This window comes from Gopherus evgoodei, chromosome 6, assembly GCF_007399415.2.
Source record: "Gopherus evgoodei ecotype Sinaloan lineage chromosome 6, rGopEvg1_v1.p, whole genome shotgun sequence".
Lineage (NCBI taxonomy): Eukaryota > Metazoa > Chordata > Testudines > Testudinidae > Gopherus > Gopherus evgoodei.
The window spans coordinates 47,687,180-47,707,898 of record NC_044327.1 but is presented as its reverse complement, the minus strand read 5'-3'; the positions used below and the strand labels follow the sequence as shown (position 1 = coordinate 47,707,898).

The 20,719-nt window shown below is 39.2% G+C and overlaps 1 protein-coding gene across 7 annotated transcripts in view; it reads right to left on the bottom strand.

Moving 5' to 3' along the window:
• Positions 1-20,719, bottom strand: part of AOPEP (aminopeptidase O (putative)) — a 350,923-nt gene that overhangs the window by 87,495 nt on the left and 242,709 nt on the right. For all 7 annotated transcript variants that reach the window (XM_030566094.1, XM_030566098.1, XM_030566100.1 and 4 more), the window contains 2 exons: positions 15,555-15,617; positions 14,783-14,866 (listed from right to left, as the gene is read on the bottom strand). In XM_030566094.1, the coding sequence (XP_030421954.1) occupies positions 14,783-14,866; positions 15,555-15,617 (147 nt within the window). The remainder of the gene's footprint in view (positions 1-14,782; positions 14,867-15,554; positions 15,618-20,719) is intronic.

The window sequence follows — 20,719 nt, the reverse complement described above, 5'->3', positions numbered from 1 at the left end:
TTGCACAAAATGAATGTTAAGCTCATGAATTTGAGTATTTGTACTGGAAGTGGTATATTTTATATGGGACTCTGTACCTAGAAACCTAATTTTCCTAGGAATTATGCCATGTGCAAAATTTCTCTGGTCCAGAAAGGAAGAGAATTCAAACATTCTAAAATTCACATTTGACTCACTGAGAGTCAAAGCCCAAGCGGCTTCCTGATGTCTTCCTTTTAATTATATAAGGCAGTTATACTCATCCAATCAGGAAACAGAAACAATGGCATGTGACGTACATAACCAAGTACAACTAACCAACAAAGCTTGATTTTTCAATAGCTGAGTATCAAACACTGTTTGTAATCAGTCCGTAAAGTTTAATAAAAATGGAACAAAATTGTCAAGTTAGTTAGAATAACTAACATGTTCAAGGAAAATGTGATTTCACAGACATTCCATGAACAAAAAAGGCTAAATCTGTTAATAATTATTAGCTGCCAATTATTTACAGTAGAACCTCAGAGTTAAGAACAGCTCGGTAATGGAGGTTGTTCACAACTCTGAAATGTTTGTAACTCTGAACAAAATGTTATGGTTGTTCTTTCAAAAGTTTACAACTGAACATTGACTTAATACAGCTTTGAAACTTTACTATGCAGAAGAAAAATGCTTCTTTCCCTTTATTTTTATTTTTTATTACTTTATATTTAACACTCTGCTGTGCTGTATTCCCTGCCCCAGCCTCCTTTTTTTTTTGGTTTCTGCTACTGCCTTATTTTGTACCTCCAGTTCCAAATGAGGTGTGTGGTTGACTGGTCAGTTCATAACTCTGAGTTTCTACTGTACACTAAGCTGTACTGAAAATTGTTCATATTAAGCTTTCTGGGAAGTCCAGGAGTGGAAATACACGGGTCCAGCAACTATGATGAGGGAGACATCAACAAGATAGAAGAAAAAGATATGCCCCTCCTAATCCTACCCAATGGTTTTATCTGTGCTATGGGATAAAAGAACATTTCACATCTCTCATTAGAGACATCTCCAGGTAATCAGGGGAAGCCAAATCTCATCTTTAATCAGAAAAATCGTGGCTTATAAAGAGGGCCTTGAGGATAGATAATGAAGGTCCTGATTCAGCAAAACACTTAAACCTATACCTAACTTTAAGCAGGTTAGTAGCTCCACTGGCTTCCTCAGAAGTCCAGGCAAAATGTAGAGAAATCTCTTGAATTTTAACAAAAACAAAAAGACATATATTGCAAACGAGTTAGTCACCATTTCTTTGAAAACAAACAGGATCTCAAACATGGAAATGTTTAAAACTCTGTAGCTTGACTTCATTTCCTTTTGCAATATGGATGAGAAAGCATGAGCAACAAGTTCACTCGCCTTCTGGGCTCAGTGCGAAGCCCCTCTCTTTTCCCAGATGTTTGTCTAAGAAGAGTGGGAGGAACCGATTGTAATGAAAGTTTTTTTTATGTCCACAACTGAAAGGCATGGCACTGTATGAGTTTGTGTGTGTTTACCATATTTTGCATATGTGCACTGAGCCATATGGAAGGACACAATTCATAAATAAATAAGATATAATTTAAAACACTTTCTATGAAAATTCCAAGTGTTGTAAACTGGAACACCACTAAATAAGAGATTTAAGAGTATATTATGTCATACCCAGAAGTACAGAGAGCACAAGTAAAAACAAATTCTTGTACCTTTTTATCAAGAGGTACGATATTACCATTTCCAGTGCTTTTGTCCATCAAAAGCAGAGAACAAAAACAGCCATATTTTAGGTCCTGATCTTGTGAAGAGTTCTGTAAGGACATCAAGTCTATCTGGGAGGAGATTTTTGCAGGGTCAAGACTCTGCTTAACAGTAAAATGTAAAAGAAAACTTGCACCCACATAAGGCAGCTGTGCAGTACTCTGGTGACATCATATAATTTTAGTTCAAAAACTCATTGATATCAAGATAAAACCTCCCCCAACAGATTTGCAGCTTTCCATGCACAATTGTGAGATACCTGGGGTTCAATTTTAAAATGCATGAACCTTTACTAGGCACACAAAATTTGTGAGCAGCTCATATACATGTAGAGTCTGGATAATTGTGGGTGCAACTAGTGACTATCTGAGCAATCCTACAATCTGCATAAACAAAAGCAAGGTATCTGGAGGAAAGTATATGCACAAATTACAAAATTGGGTACCCACATTTGAGAATTTGACCCAGTGTTTTTAATACACAGCATACACTAACAAAGAACACTATTTTAATCTGCTTTACAATTAATTCCTCTTCTTCTCCTCTAGTGTGTGTGTGTGTATATATATATATATTTTTTTTTTACAGTTTGTATTTGCCATGCTATTTTGTCATGTTATGTTTGGTATAATGGTGTATTACTAAGACTATAACCATCAAAAGGCTGATTTAAGAACTTCCAAAATCTTTTGAGTGTCTTTATTAAAAGCTTTGTACTCTGCCTTCTGTGCTCATACATTTAAAATAATATGCATCCTTCCAAACTATTATACATGTATTTTTACAATATGTGAACAGAATATAAAACAGATGAGAAACAGAGAATGAGGGCAACAGCTAAAATCAATCATAAAAAGGTTAAGCCTATTTCTGACAATATGTATTAAATATAATACTGAAATAAAGCATATTTTTGAGCCAGCAGACCATTAAGACTCCTTTGGAGTCATTACAGTCCATCACATGAATAAGAACCCAGGGACATTTAAATCATGTGGATTATTCAACTGCCATGCATGAGTCTGCATTCTAAAACTTCTTATGAAGTTTTGGGGGAAGAAAAATTTGGAGTGTGAGAATGCAGCTCACCAAATGCTTCCCAAACGTAATAAGTATGTCATTCTAGTTTCTAAAATGCACCACAAGTAACAGTTTTCCTTCTAGATCCCAGGCTCACTAAATTTCTGCTCAGAATTAATTATATAAATACTAGAGGGAAAGGAGACACTTGAAAGCAGGGTGGATAAAAATCAATTATTTAAAAAAAAACCTGATTTTTTTTTATAAAATGCTTGTTGAAGGAAAAAGCCTATCTAAAGATAGTTTTAATTATGCTACATTATAGCTCAACGATATCTCATCATGGAATAGGAACTATACATTCTAATTCTACACTATGAGACAACATATACATGTAATGTTTAAGAAAAGTTTTATGAATGAGTTCCAATAGTTCATGGATTAGGGACTCAATCTTATAGGATTCCAAGGGCTTCTGTATAGATTATTTAGGTTAATTTTTCTCTCTACCCAATGAGACTCATGCTCAGTCTGGAAGATACCATCAGAGATGCTTAGTTTTGCATTTCTCAAAGTGTGGAGCTGTCTCCCCAGAGATAACATGCTTGTTAACAGCAAAAATGGTTTTAAATAAATAAATAAAGGTGAGAAATAACAGACCTCAACCCTATTGTCCCTCTGCACATTTGTGTACACAGAGTCAATCCCTTACCTCTCTCTAAAAGATAAATGTGAGAAGGAGGGACAGGCAGCAAAACAAAAAAGTGAAACTGTTTGAGCAGCATATTCCAGAAGTCTTGAGGTCTTTCTGAGTGTAGCCTTCATTGATTTGAGATATACCTACCATATCATTCTCCGACTAGAAGGAAAAACCTATAATGGCAGCAGGCCATAAAAGAGACCCAGTTTGGGAATATTTTAATAAAATGTCCCTACCTGTTGGTAAGACAGGCATTTGTGCAAAATGCAAATAGTGCAACAAAGAAATGCAAGGCCTGGTTGCCCGAATGAAACAACATCATGAGAAGTGTTCCTTCTCAGGAGGAAGCTGCACTGAAGATGATGAAAGGAACATGTCTGAACATGCAAGATCTTTAGGTTGGTAAACTTTTTTATTTCAACTTCTTTCTTAAGGACTGCCTGTTTTCCTTCTAGTCTATTCTTGAATTCTCATGTTTGAGCAAAAAATATAGTTGTTACTCTATGGTACTATCATTTTGGATGCAGTTGTGATAAAAAATAAATAGCTGAAATAGACAGATCTTCCTTTTACAATTTCACCTTTAAAGTAGTACTGAGTGTCAGTGAATGCAATGAATAATACTAAATGACCAGTATGGTAATAATAATTAAATAACTGCATTGACTTATTTTGTTTAGGAGAATCCATCCTCAACATACAGGATTCTGAAGACTATCCACCTTCAAGATCACCATCATTTTCTATAGTTTTGGAGTTATCTGCCAATGATAGTGTTTCAGTCACATCATGTGTGTCACATAATCACAGTATATTACCTGCAGCAAAAAGAAAAAAAATCTCCATCATCCAGAAACAACTATAGATAAGTTTGTGACAAGAACCAGCAGATCACAAATAGAGGTAATTGATGAAAAAATTGCCCAGGTTCTTTATGCAACAACTCTCCTTTCCATATGAGTGAGAACCCAAACTTCATTAATATGGTTCCGTCATTAAGACCAGGATACAGTCCACCCAACAGAGCAGATGTCGCAGGCAAATTGCTGGATAAAGTTTATGAAAGAGAAATTGAGCAGTGTGCAAAAGGTCTAGAGGGTGGAATTGTTAACCTGAGTCTTGATGGGTGGATCAATGACCACAATGATCCTGTTGTATATGCTTGTGTGACAACAGAAGACGGGAATGTCTTCGTTATAGAAACAATTCATACATCAGGAAATGCACACACAGCAGAATACTTAAAGAAGTAACAGTAAAAGCTGTAACAAACTGTGAAAAAAAAATAAATGTCTAGTACGCAGCTTGGTCACAGACCATGCTGCTAATGTATCCAAGATGAGAAGAAATTTGGAAGAGTCTCTCAAGCTAACAACATATGGTTGCAGTGTTCATTTGATCCACCTCCTAGCCAAAGACTTCAATGTTCCAGAAATAAAGGCTAATGTTGTTGAAATTGCAAAATACTTCCGTAACAACCACTTCGCAGCAGCTGCTCTGAAAAAAGGAAGAACCAAGCTAACTCTCCCACAAGACATGCGATGGAACTCAGTAATGGACTGTTTTGAGCACTATATCAAGAACTGGCCTAATCTGACGACGGTTTGTGAACAAAATCATGAAAAAAATAGATGGCACTGTCACAGCCAAAGTTCCCAACACTGGGCATAAGAGAAATGTTGAACACATGCTGAGTACTCTGAAGCCTATTTCTTTAGCCTTGAACAAAATGCAGGGAAATAGTTGTTTTATTGCTGACGATGTTGAAATTTGGAAGGAATTGAGTGAGATCTTAAAAAGAGAACTATGCAATGACAGAGGTAAATTACAAGCATTCAAAAAATGAATGGGACAAGCACTATCTCCAGCTCATGTTCTTGCAAATATTCTCGATACTCGGTACCAAGGTCAAACCTTAACTGCTGAAGAAGAGGAGTTGGCAATAACATGGACATCCAACAATCATCCTTCCATAATGCCAGCTATAATAAACTTCAGTGCAAGAAATATGTTTGCTGATGATGTTTTAAAGAAAGTCACACCAGTGAATTGGTGGAAGTCACTTAAGCACTTGGATTCAGAAACTGTTGAAGTGATAATCTCACTTTTAACAGCAATAGCTTCTTCTTCCAGTGCAGAAAGAATATTTTCTTCCTTTGGACTAATTCATTCCAAATTGAGAAACTGTTTGGGACCTGAAAAAGCAGGAAAGCCTGTTTTTCTTTTCCAGATTATGAACAAACAGGAAAATGAAAGTGAAGACAACTGAGTTAGTTGCAGAAGCCAATATTTTAAGTTTCTCATGTTGACCTGGCTGACAGTCGATTTAATTTTTGTTTGTTTTTTTAAATATTTCATTCAACTATTTTAGTTAAAAACAATTTTAACAACTTGAATATTTAACTAAATTCAAAAATTCATATGCTTGTTTTGTTAAAATATTGTATGTTTGCTGTTGAAAACAAAAAACCAGAATACATAATGTTGCTGTTTTAGTTAAATAAAACAATGTAAATGTCTGTCTGATGATGTTCTCCTCCTAATACAGAGTGGCAAGAAAATGTTCCAAATATTAATGATTAACCTGCTGAACTGGAGACAGTTCACCTCCCAATGACTTCATAAATATCTGTTTCAATTACCTTTGGTAAATGATAACTAAACAATCATTAATTTTCTGATATAGCTGTAAAACTAATCTGAAAAGTTTTCAAAATAAATCACTTTAAAAATGTATAGTGTGTATCTTCTAAAAATGAAACCTACATCTATCTCTGAGTTATGAAGAATATGTATTAAGGTTATAACAACCAACCAGAATGTACTTTTATGTAGAAATCATGATTAAATCAAGTCTTCCTGACTAGTGATTTAAATCATGATTTAAATCAAATCTACCCTGCTTGAAAGGCACTGAAAGCAGTCAAATGCTTATTCTTCTTCTCCATTTTGGAAAGAACAAATTTTTTTCCACATTTTCTCCTTCCACATTTCATAAAAAATAAAGGCTGGGCTAATATGTAGATTGCCAAGTATCGGCCACCTAAAACAAGGATTTATAAATAGAAATAATGACAAAACTTAAGCTATAGTGGCATTAGTGGGTGCTACTAAAATAATGCATCCTATTAGTATCATATGATAATGTACACAAATATTAGCTCATTAAAATGCCTCCAATGAGAATTATTGCCAAATAAAGTGTTCTGCCACAAAAGTGCAACTAATTTCTTCTATAAATGAAAAATAACCTCTAAAACAGCTTTTTTCTTTTCTTTTCTTTTTTAACTACATAAACCTTGTGTTTTACATTATAGTGACCTTAATCTTTCACTGCACAGGAAGGATGACTGTTGGCAATGAATTGCTATAATTACCAGGAATGTAATTATCTGTAAACTATTTCAACACATGGCCATGCTGGCCTGTGTTCTCCTAATTTAGTAATGGTCATCTCAGACTGGGAAGGGGAATTACTGCATCATGCGCACAGTGAAGAGTTGTTTTCAATGCTCCAAAAATGTGGCTAATGGGAATTATTCACTCTCTGACATCATCAATAATAATTAAGATGTCTGTGAAAATTAATGTGACACCTGGTTTATCCTATGTGATCATGCTTAGAAAGTAACAAGGTCCACTATTAAAAAAGAAACTAATACCTTCTGATATCAACACTATTCCATGTAAGGTGCAACTGAGGTCAGAATCAGGCTCACTTTTTGTTATGGCTTCATCAATAGTTTTATTCAAATTTAAAAATATGTATATAACCACATGGTACCTTCTTGCAGATTTTGATGCTATTAAAGTAACTGTAAAGAAGCAGAAGGCTATTTTGATATTCTCTTTATTATAATTCCAAAAAAGTGTTATTTTTTAAAATTAAATTTTGCAAATAAGTCCATTAAAATTAGTACTTTTTAGCAAGCTGGCAAGTGAAATGCCAAAATATTCAATTTTAATGTGCAGTAATTACATCCATGCATGTGTAGTACAGAGAAATACAGAGTTATACATTAGGTTATGACTATGCTGGAAAACCGATACATAAAAGCATCTTCACAGCATTCACTGTAACACAATGAGTTTGAGATTTTGCAGAAATCTCAGAACTGAGTTCTCTCTCTGTTTGGCTAAGGAATGAAATATTGTACATAATCAATGAAAGCCTGCTAGTCTTTGCAGATCCTGTAGAGTTCTGTAATAATGGCATAATTTAGTATGATGTCATTTCTTCTGAACTGATACACTGAGAATTCTGTGGAGTCCACTGTGTAAGTTCTTTACAAACTTTTTCAGGGGGATGCGGGGAGTGGGTTAACAGGACTGTATGGGTATCCAAGTTCAGAGCAGAATTTCAGCCTTAATTCTGAACTTAGTTTTGTAGATTCAATTAAGATCCTTAACATTAACCACTTTACGAATATAGATATTCATATACACTATTTAATAATGAGGATTTTATACATATTTGTATGTGTGTTGAGAGAGAGCATGAGACACACAAATATACATGTCATCCTTAGTAAATGCTTTAGTGATATGTGCCTCTTTCAATACATTTTTGTTTTATTTGTGAGGTTTTGTAACCCTTTTGCACTTAAAAAACTTAAAACCACAACTCATATATTAAAACAGTTAAGGGACTCATTTCTTCTCTTTCAGCCATTAATAATAAATGCAAAATGGAGTAAAGGATGAGAAAGCTACAACAGTTATCACCATCAGCACATATTCAGGTTTTACTTTTATTAGGAACATAATCAACTGTTTCAACCTAGTCAGTTTTGCTCCGATTATTAGGGTTTGAAATGTTGCTGATCATTATTACAGCAAAAAGAGAATGAAAGATCAATAAAATAAAAACAACAAAAAAATAAAAGATTGTAACGTATTTAGTAACCAGCAGGAATTGCTTTACACAGATGAAAACAAGGATTTATGAAATTATTTTGCAAAAGTTGACTTATCCCTCAGTCTCAACAGAAGAAAAACTAAAAACACTATGAAAAAACAAGGGAAACTCAACTTAGACAACTGGGATAATTAAGCCTCCTTTAAATATTGTAAACGTCTATATTTTTATTTCAATGCCTTTCAAAAATCATTGCTTATTTACTCCATTTTAATGCACTGATTCTACTATTCATAAGCTGTTCACTTTCCAAAAGGAGTTTACAGACTTCATTTTCAATATTGAACTCCAGCTATCAGTGGCACCACTGATGCTGAAATTTAGGGACAATGTACATGCAGAATTTAACTAGCCTACTAATAAAGAGGTTTTTTTCCCTTTCATCTCCCCTGTAGATGCAGATCACATGCATATGACGACACTACTAGTCTGACTTCAATTCTGTTTTCTTCTGTATAGTACTTAGAATTGGCAAGAGTAGTGGACTTCATCTCCAAACAGGCACAGCCCAAAATAATAATATTTATCACTTCCATCAGACTTTTCACATTCAAAGCACATTACAATATTAACTAATTATGAACTTTTTTTTTGAGTCCTGTCTCACCCTCCTTATTTCATCTCACTACTTTCCCATGAAAATATTGCTCTGCTGTGCATATGCCTGTACTAATCTGTTGGATCTGCTCCACTGCCCATTGATTAGAATAAGAGACAGCAAAATAGTAACATCTAATGAGAGAAGGGGGGAAGGGTGTCAGAACAGGTGAGAGGAGGAAACTGAATGGGAAGGAGGAGGAGGATGACATCACAGGACCAAAGGGGAGTGGCAAAGGACTAGCATTGATAGGGGGGAAAAAGGCAGGAAAGGCAAAGAACTCAAGACAAGACATAAAAAGGCAAAAAAGGGGACCAGAAGTAAATGGAGAAAATATAAATAGTGGCACAGGACACTGAAAAGGAAGAAGAGTAAAGAGATGATAGGAAAGATATAAAGAGGATTAAAAAAAGAACTAGAGGAGGTGAAAATATTGCACAAATGGTAAAACATTAGACAAAAGGGTCTCTGAGCAAAGAGAAGAGCAAGAACAAGAGCGAAACAAAAAGGATGCAAGACCGGAAGAAAACCAATGAAATGTAACATTAAGGGCTTGTCTACGCTTACACTTTATAGCGCTCTAACTTGCTGGGTCAGGGGTGTGAAAAATCACCCCCTTGAGCACAGCAAGTCTGAGCACTTTAAAGTGCTAGTCAGGGCCGGCGTAAGGATGTTTCACGCCCTAGGCGAAACTTCCACCTTGTCCCCACCCTGCACCCTTAGAAGCACCCCCTATAGCAGCTCCCCCTCTCTGCTCTGAGGCACGCCGCCCACCCCAGCTCACCCGTTCCACGCATGAGCATGAGCACTCCAAGCACGCCGTCGCTGCTTCACTTCTCCCGCCTCCTAGGCTTGCGGAGCCTAAGCTGATTGGTGCCGCAAGCCTGGGAGGCGGGAGAAGTGAAGCAGCTCACCTCTGCCCCGCCTCCTCACTGAGCATGCCGTGGCTGCTTCACTTCTCCCGCCTCCCAGGCTTGCGGCACCAATCAGCTTAGGCGCCGCAAGCCTGGGAGGCGAGAGAAGTGAAGTGGCCACGGCGTTCTCGGGGAGGAGGCAGGGCAGGGGTGAGCTGAGGTGGGGAGCTCCCCTGCGTGCTGCCCCCCCCTTACTTGCTGCAGGCGGCCCTCCTTGTGCTCCAGCTCCCTCTGCCTAAATGCCGGTAGCGACTGGGCCGGCTGAAGATCCAGCCGCTGCGGTTGCTGCCGAAGAAAATGGCACCCCCCCAAATCCTAGCACCCTAGGCGACTGTCTAGGTCGCCTAAAGGATTGCACCGGCTCTGGTGCTAGTATAGACAGGCTTCGAGCGCTCTGAGCCGTGCTCTCAGCGCTCGGAGCTAATCCCCTCATGGAGGTGGAATACTAGGAGCACAGGTCTCCTAGCGCTTGTGCGCAAACAGACTCACACTTCAAAGCGCTGCTGTGGGAGCATTCCCACGGCAGCACTTTGAAGTTTCCAGTGTAGACATACCCTAAGATAGTACAAGAAGGCAGATGGGAAGGCGGAAAGAGAGAACTTTCCATTATTACTCGGGGAGCTGGCTCTCACCTAGAATAACTCATTATGTTGCCTTGATCCATTGTGAGCTGCTCCACTGTGGAGAGCAGCACCACAGTTCTAGACGAGCTTCCCCACTGTTTTGCAGTCCACTTAATTGCAGTAGTTTCTACAGCCCATATTTGTTATTTTCAAACATTCATTTAAAAAATATTTATAGCCAGTGCCTGAAAACTTAGCTCTTTAAAATGTAGTTTGGTGCTTAATTACTGCAACTCACTGCCAGTTTTCAACAATTCCTTAACTTTTCTTTTTCCCTTATTCCACAAAGACTGTAAGAACAAGCAGCTGCTTTGATTTTGTGGTGTCACATATGAGTTGGTAACGATAAAGCTACTCATCCAGTAGAGGAAATGTGATTATCCTATTACAATTATAAGAAATGAAAGTGATGGGACAGTCAGACAGCATAGATTTAAAAGTTTAGAAGTTACATTAAAAAGTTTATTTGTACGCTCTGACAGATATGCAAGATCAATATGTACTTCATTTTCAAATGCTGGTGAAATACATTCAGTAACTGTTTTAACTACACTTGTGACACATACATAACCAGCCAGTAGTCAGAGCCCTTATTTCCCTCCTCCATTCCAGGCTCATTACACCCCCATCTTTCTTCAAGGCTCCCACCCTCCAGGGCCAGCTCTAGCCACCAGCGCTTCAAGCATGTGCTGGGGGTGGTACTTTCCAAGGGGTGGCACTCTGCCACCCTCACCTCCACCCCCTTTTTTTTTGCTTGGGGCAGCAAAAAGCCAGGAGCTGGCCCTGGCCAGAGCCCCCCCCGCTGGAGAGCCAGAGCATTGTCCGCTGGAGCGGAGCCAGGCTGCAGCAGCGAGAGGGGCTCCCGGAGTGTGTGAGGAGCTGGGGAGGGAGGGAAGCAGGGCCTGGATTGCAGGGAGGGAGAGGTCCTACTGCCACCACCACTGCTGCTCTGAGTCTTCCCAGGGCGGCACAGCGTTTCCCAAGTAGGCTGTGCAGGGCGCCGCCAGGCTGGGCAGGGGGCGCGGATCCAGGCTCGTGCACTGATGGAACGAGTGGCTGGGCAGCCCAAGCTGCCAGGGAGCTGCTGTCACCCCCTCCTGCCCCCGCCTCAGCCCCATGCTGCTTGCCCCAGGCCCCCACAGCGCCAGGGGCAGGGAGAGGCAGAGGCTGGCTCCGAGAGGGACAGCGGGGTATAAAGCCCCCCTGGGGGGCCCCCACAGCTCAGGCACCTGGGGGTCAGTGTCCATCTTCTCGGCTCTGCCTGCACAGGGTTGGGGAAGCAGCTGTCAGCGCCTGCCCCTCTCAGCCCTTGCATCCCCCCATCCCGCTCGCAGCCTCTTCACTTGTACCTCGCCCGATCGCTCCTTCGCTGCACCCCTTCCCCTTGTACTCTCCCTTCACCCGCACCTCTCCCCTTGTACCCTCCTCCAGCACTCTCCTCCCTCACCTCCCCTTCCCCAGCACCTCTTCTCCCGCAACCCTCCTGATACCCCCTCTCCTCCTCCAACCTCCTCCACGAGAACATCACACCCTGCTTCTCTGCCAGTGTAGAACCCTCAAACACCCGCACACCCGCTCCTCTGCCTGAACCCTCACTAGATCCCCATCCCTTTCTGGGAGTTAGTCCCTATGCTTTCAATGTGCATTTGGAGCACTAAAGATGAGGTTAGGAGAGATGGGGGGGTGAGATTTATACTAAAGTGAAATAAAAATAGGAGAAACAGTTTGATCCCCACTGCAAGTGTAAACGGAGACTGCTGTGGTGAACAAGGTGGTCACGTTTGGCAGCGTGGGGGGAGCCCAGGGCTGGAGTGGCAGGGGGTGTGGGTGGGGGAGGAGAGAGAGCCCAGGGCTGGGGCAGCAGGGGGACAGCCAAACATTTTTTTGCTTGGGGTAGCAAAAAACCTAGATCTGGCCCTGCCACCCTCTACTGAACTTTTTCCCATGGTAGGAAATATTACTTAAACTCATTTGAAACTGTTTCTAATATGGTTTGGCCTGCCAGAATGGACATGGCCAAAAGTCTAGAACACGGTTTTAATATAGTTTGGGCAAATTTTGTGGGAAACTATTTTAGCTTGGACCAAGTTTAAACTCAGTTCCTTAACACAATATAGCTGCGACCAGAGTCTCAAAGAATCCCTTTTGTCCTCTTTAAGTTCAACCTTGCAGCCACTACCCTTCTGGCTGAAAAGTAGATGGGACACCACCCTCCAGGCCTTGTGGCGGCTGTTCTTGCATCAAACAGAGGGTCACTGAAAAACGCTTCTTTTCTTCTCTTGGGGCTAAGTATGCTAACTCTACAGCACTTTGAATTTCTGCTGGCCATGGGAGGGATGGACCAGGAATCACTAGTATTTATGTACATAGGAAGAGAGTGGTACATTTCCAGTTACTTTTGTTTCAAATGTCAATTCTCTTTTACTTATAATGACAATTCAAAACCACAACAAAACTAGCAATTCTTTGAATTATTTTTACATCTACTATTTTAAAACGGTGCTTGATTTTTATAAGCACTTCTCGCATTCCTAAGGGCTTGTTTACACATAAATGTTGTACTGCTTAACTACAGAAGTATTGTTAAAGCAGGACATGCTCTCTTGTGTTAATGGAACTACAGCGATATAAATGGTTTATACTGATAAAGCTTATTCATGTACAGTTTCATTTATACAGATGTATCTGCGTCCTGCTAGGATTTGTATCAGTTTTACTATTTTGGTTTAAAAAAAACAAACACTCCACATCCCTCATCGAAATTGTTATAGCAGTGTAAAATCTGTGCATAGACCAGGCCTAATTCTACCTGGAAAACATGGTTTTGCTCAAGTTATTACTTTCACATCATGGCATATCATTTTATAACTTTTTACTCTCATAAAAAGTCACTGTGTAAACCTAAAATCATACCTGGAACACACAAAACCACTCTAAATATGCACATTTTTTCATTACACACACACACACACACACCCCTCACGTAAATGTGCAGTATGATAGGAAATTAAATATTTGGCAGAACAACTTATTGATATTTCCTTTTAGATCAGAAGCTTGTAAATTATAGGTTCACAGACTAATCCATACAAATGCATGCATTATAGCTTTACTATATAGTGGATCCCCAGTTACAAAATACATTAATTTATTCATTTTTCTCCAATTCATTTTGAAATGACCAAATTGCATCCTTTAGTTCACCATGAAGCTGGTATATCACCCACACACAATAATGTACTTCGCAGACATTTGTCAAATACGGCAATGCCCATACTAAGGCAACACATCCCAGTAGTTGGCAGTCATGCTATCAACAAGAATTTGGCTACAGAATCAGAAATGATTCATCATACATTCTAGAAGCATTGTAGAAGCAGCAAAATAACATACTGCTATTTTGATCCTTTAAAGCTAACAAGGATTTTAAAATAATAATAAAACAAAAAAACAGACAATAATTCCAAAGCAAGAAAAAAAAAACATTTTCTTGGTTCTGGTTACTCATTTCTAAATTAATTTTTATGCATTATTGCTTTGTGTTCTAGATAGCAATTAAAAAAACAGCAAAGAAGAGCTATTGAATAGAAAAGTCAGCTTGTTACTTATCTACACTGTAAATTAAATGTTTAAAATTATAGCTTTACAGCAAAATTCTTTACCTAAAATCACAGGGTTAAGAATCTTTGGAATTAGTTTAGAACATACTAAGTTAAGAAACAAAACAAAAACACCCTTTTGTAAAGAATTTTTAGGAGCCAAGCCAGTGCAATCATGTTTTCAGGAATCCCTCTCCACTACAACTGGAAGACGCTTTCAAACCACACGTTAAAAAAAATGTGTCAGCAATGTAGTCATAACATTTATTTCTGTACATCTTGTACTTGTCTAAGTGCCACTGACACCAACTACGTTTTCTATTAACCTGCTCTCAAGAGTGAAAAACAATGTTTTTCAGTTAATTGTAGTTTAACATGTCTTTTCATTGGCAAACAAATGTACAGTAACTGTCCATAACCTTTCGAGTGTTATCTTTCTACCTCAAAATGCCTTTCGCTCTCTTTATTAAATATGAATTTAGTTTCTCTGCATAGCAAACACACAGACGTTCAAACTTTATCAATTCATGGTGTTCTTGTCTGTTTAGTCAGCATAGTAGAAGAATATGGTTCTTTGAATGTTTTAAAGCGTGTCCCTTGAAAACGTTTAGGATGTACTTCCTTTTATTCCATCACATAAATGCACATCAGGAACTCTCACCTTTTGGAAAGTCACTTCATCCTGCCTTCGTTTCCTCTTGCTCCTTTTTCTGGCTCTCTGGTTTACTTGAATCCATTTTGTGACCTGCAGTTCAAAACCATAGCGCTTTTTAAAGAGGAAGACGCGACCTGAGTGCAGCTATCCAGCATGAGTAAGAAACTATAAACAGACTGAAGACATATTTTTCCATTGCTTCATTGGAAAGAAATTAAAAAAACAAAACAAAAAAACCCCACACCACTTTTCCAGTCTAGAAGGACATGCTCTTAAGTAATCCAGTTAGACACTTGTGCATATTCAAAGTGGGTTTTTTCCCCTTCATCTTATGCAGCATATTTTCCTTTTTGCTCTCTGTTTAAACAAGCTTTGTTCAGTTTAAGTTTTTTAGCATAAAGAAAGCATGGTTGGTGCCAAGTGGAAAGTTATCATCGGTGTGCAAAAATCCTAGGGAAAGTCTCTACTCTCTATTTCTTACAACCTGGCTTCAGATAACAGATTTATTTTCAGCCACCCACTCAACTATTCTTCCTGAACAGCAATGAATGTTTTAAATGACCAGGTAGTTATTATTTAATAAATATTAATACACCTTAGATATTTATAAACACGTTTATATTCACCTTTTATAAACATTAATTATTTTAAAAGTAACACAGGAAGAGGTAATCAGGTGGGAAACCTGGCAGGAGGCAGCTTTGCAAGGACAGAGGTGAGAAGAGAAAACAGTAAACACGAATAATTAAGAACTGCAAAATGAAAGCGTTTTCCTCACCTCATCATTCACTTGCTGGACTAATCGACACTGGTCCCAAGTCTGACACTCTTCCAGCAAAGGCTAAAAGGGAAACAAAGTGCATGTTTATCCAGGTTTTTGAGATTGCTGCTTGTAAATAGGCTTCACTTTTTCCTGCTCCCCCCCTCTCCAAATACAGCCTCCCTGATCTGATGCAAAACTTTAATCTGTCTGATTTCCCCCTGCACAGAAAAACACAGGCTTTTTCCTCACAGACACTTAATTTTTTGGGGGGGGGCGGTGGGGCTAAGAGTGTGGGTTTACCTTGATATGAGATCCGCACTGAGATCCCACTTCTCTTCAGCAGCCCCCCCCCCCGCTTGCTGCTTCCCACGGCACACGCGGCCGGCATTTGTTATTTTGCTGTGGCTCCTGTCGCTCTGGTGAGTAGCACTGGCCAGTCTGTTTTGCATGTATTTTGTATTGTCCCTCTCTTGTTTGCGATGCATCCCCAGGCTGAGGGTGTGAGCCCTGCCTGCCTCTTTCAACAGAGCAGCACTAGAGACCTCCTTAGGAAATGAAACACCTAAGGGGGTGCCCCTGACCCTCCTCCCCCTGTATTCCAGCCTCCGAGAGCTGAGACGGAGAGGAGGAGCCTGCCTTAAAGGTATAGAGACTGGAATACGCCGTTATCCCATGACATAAAGGTGTGGAGAGAAGCACAGCTGTTAATTTGTCCAGCACTATGGCACCACAATTTGACTGCTCCCTATGGAAACCTTTCCCTCCATAGAATATTTAAATGGTTACATTCACTATAGTGTCCTAAGCATCTCCAGGACCTTTTGGATTCAAACTCCAGGATAAAGGATCATATATCTTAGTAATGGATCTGGGTATATGCATATGGGTGCAGAGTCAAACTTCCTTAACGTTATATGGGGTGTTGATATTGGGTGATCTGGTTTAGCTCATTATAAAGACACGCTCTGAGTCACGATTTCTGAATCCAGATCCAAACTATCGCAGCATTCTGCTGGCATTCAGAATGGGTGTTGCAGTTCAACCCATTAGAGAGACAGAACCAATTTTCCCAAACATTTGGAGCCAGAACTGAACTACCTCAACATTTTTTGGGGTGGAAGAATCTCACATGCAGTGCTTCAGTTTGGACTGCTTCCTATCCTATTCCAGCAGAAGGTTTTCAGGTATTCTCTTCTCTGACCACCGAATGCCACAATTTCAACATTTAGAAATATAATTTCTTTGTCAAACATTAAGGTCCCCAAATATTGTTCTTATAGATAGAGAAACTCTCTAATGGCCTTATCTCGAGGAACAGATTAGGACTCTATTAAATATTTAAGATAATTTTTCAATCATTTTCTTTGACCTCAAAGGAATCCAAAATTATGTCAGGTGACTCCCTTGGAGACTGAAGTGTATTTTTAAAGCAAGATCTGAGTTCTCTTTTTGCTTACAATCCTTCCATAGTATTAGTCATATCAAAGCACAGCAAACTCCTCCTTTAGGTCCCAATTCAGCCAATCATCTCTACCTCAGCAAAGATCTCAAGCAGATAGTTAAATTATGCATGGAATTTAACCACATATTTAGGTGCTTTGCTAAATAGGGATGGATTTAAGCACATGCTTAAATGTTTTGCTGAACTGGTATCTTTAAGTCCAATGTGAATTCTGAGGAAAAGCAAAATCAAGCAACTTGGGCCAGAGAAAATACTGAAAATTCACAAGTTGGGATTTTGTTTATGCTTTCATAATTTTCAGTGTTAAATACAACATGCACAAAAGGGCAAATTGGTAAATTAATCACATCTGGTTCAATCAAAAAGATCTTGGAAAGGTATTTTCAATCTTTTAAAAATATTTTTTACTTAGTGATATGTATAACAATTCCTTGAAAGCTTGAAATAGAAATCTGTGCTTTCTGAAAAGAAAAAGGAGCATCAAAGCATTTGTTTTAGCAAACCCTCCCACATATAGAATTAGATGGACTCTGCAAACAGATGTAAGTACAGTAAGACAGGTCAAATTAATGCCTACTAAATCTTGACAGTATCCCTTTAACTTTATCACTTTCCTTTAAAAAAAAAAAAAAGTCTGTCCTACCCTTTTTACTTTATTGCCACAACATCCTTCTTTCAAGATCAAAAGCTTCAGATCAAAGCCAAGATCAAACTCCATACTTTAAATAGAAGCAACTTTGCCATGAAGTATTACATAAAGAAGAACTTCTTAGAAGAGATATCACAGTGGAAAATCTTATTTCAGCCCTTTTTTTCACACTCACAACAGGGTTCCTTAAAAAGTGAATTGACGTAGCATTTCTGTTTTGTAAAAATACAACAGATCTGCCACTCTGAAAGCTGCCAAAAAGTAACTCTTTAGCTTCCTGTGCATTCAAATGGAGAAAGAATATTACATTGTGATTCAAAAAGAGAATGATCAAAAACATAAATGTAAACAAAGGAAAATATGTTCCTGGCATAAGTGCAACCACTTAAAATATTCAACAACCTTAGATCAGTTTCTGAGTTAGATCATACCCTCCCACAGAGAAAGTTCTGGGAAAACAAGTGTCACAGGCATCAAGAAACTGAAGTTGTTCAATCAATCACACCGTCTTCCCTACCATATGAGAGAGATTCTAAAGAAGTGGATTTGCAGAGGAGACAATCTCCCAAACGTGTAGATCCTGGAGATCCACCAGGAGGAATAACCCTAGACATGCAAAGTCATGCAAGATGGCTCCCCTCTGCCCCCTAATGGCTGCACAGCCATTTAGGGGAATTCAACAGGAATTGTGATTATTTGTATTGCACTAGCACCTGGAGGGCCGAATAAGAAGTTGGGGTCCCATTGTGCTAGGTGCTGTACATAGCATAACTCAAGTAGCCCCTACCCCAACAAGCTTGCAATCTAAGCATAAGATAAGAGACAACACATCAATATAACAAACAGAAAGACAAGCACAAGGTAGCTGTAAGAAGATTATGATGAGAGTAATAAGCAATGGTCACAGCACACCAGCTTTCCAGTCAACCATTAACTAGACTTAATGGTTCTTCAGACAGATTTAACTCCTTATCAGACTTGGAAAGATAGTGTGGTGGAGAACAGCTTGCCACCTGCTCTACTGCTTCATACCCCCACAATCCCATGTAGCTCCAGTGGAGGAGCTTCCACAAGATCCCAAAGAAAGAGAATTATTATTATTATTGTGGTAGCACATAGGAGCCCCAGTCATGGACCTGGATCCATCTAGGTTCTGTTACATACACAGTACAAAAAGGAAGAGGTACCAGGGCTCCAGCAATTAGGTGCCAGGGCTCAAGCAATTTATTTTACTTTCAAAACTGATGCTGCAAGCCCCAAGATGCCACGGCCATGAACTGCCAAGCTTAGAGGTGCCACGGCTCAGCCCTGGCAAACCCTGGCACAAATTAAACACTGTCCTTGCTCCAAAGACAGACCTATTCTGCAGACTTCCACCTACCCCTTTGCTGTGCCTCACAAAACTGACCTGCAATTTCTGAACTCCCTCCACCATCAGAAATGAAGGGGACAATCCAGTCCTATGTTTCATTTTTCAATTAGAAGGAAATACTCTCAGATCCCAAGCAGAGCTGTCCTACATAATGACAAGATTTGACACAATTACCCACCCATTTAAAAGCATGCTAGAATCCTTTGCACTTTCAGCAGTATGATGAAAGCATAATTGGATTTTGATATACATGGGTAGAGATGCAGCATTAAACCAACTGGGTGCAAAATGTCCCTAATATTCTGAAGCCTCCTGACAGCTGGTGGCTTAGCTTAAAAACCAGTGCTTAAAACCAGGCCTAAATCTACGCATAAAATGTACATTCAGGATGGTTTAGAACACTATAGGATACATCTGTATTGCAGAGGTTTGCTTAACTTTAAATGAAGATGGAGGAACTTGCTTTGAACTGTTCTAGCTGTGATTGCTACTAATGACATTTTCTGGATCAATAGAAGACTTTCATTGGCATGTACTTCCCTTTACATATTGTAACCACACTGTCTCCAGCTTCCACTTGTCTAGGATCTGTGATGCAGAAACATTCAATATTGATAAACTATGAAGGTCATCCTATCTCAGGTGAACTCCATTTAAATGCTTTCTGACTTGTCAACGCTCTTTAGAAACTAGAAGACGTGGGTTGGAAAAGAACTGAAGAGGGAAGTGTAAAACTGTTTCCTGTAAATGAATTTCAGAAGATCTTCTGCAAAGTTGAAGAAAGAGACAGGTGGACTATTGAGTCCGACCTTCCAGCCTTATCTCTGGAGACCTGAGGTCTGATTTTCCTCTCAATTACCCCAATTCTTTATCAGCATTACAAATGCTCACAAGTACATTATACATACAGTTATAAGCAGGTAAATAGATAAAGCTATAGCACATATACAGAAGAGACAGAAAGAGCTGTAAAGGTTTTAGCATCATAATTCTGCAATGGCATCTATACTTTCAAGAGGATCTTGGTGAGATGCCCTGTAAGCTTGGAAGATATTTGGCTTCATCCTCCTAAAACACAAGATTTTGCATCCCTTGGTAGGATTCACAATATAATACCAAGACATCATTGAACTTCCAATTTAGTTCAAGTTCTGTGGAAGTAGAACTTTACTGTCCTGACTGCATTTAAAGGGTGAAATCCTGGTTTCAATGAAGTCATAGATGTTTTTTCATCGATGTCAGTGGAGTCAGGATTTCACCCCAAGTCTGTAATTGTTTTTCCAAGGCATGAATGGATTTGAGACCAAAAAAAAGACAGACATTTTGACTTATTTGAAGTGGAAGATTAATTTCTCTTAAGAACAACGGCAAGCTGTGGCCTCAGTACCAGCTGGCGTGGACTTCAGGCTCCTTGATGGAAAAAAGGCCTAACATTCACTAACTCTCTACTCTAACTCTCATGATAGCCAAAACAAAAGCAAACTTTAGATTCAGAAAATACAAGGTATCCTTTACCCAATGGCTCACAATAATAGTTTCAAATACTAAATTGAGGCTCCAGTGTTCCACTGGGCATTGGATTTAGGGGCTTTGAAACCATGTTGCTTTCAGAATTTGGGAGATGTGACTGAAGCAGCAGGCTAGAACTGGAAAGGTTGGGATGAATGATACTCTTGGGCTGAGACTTCCAATGAACT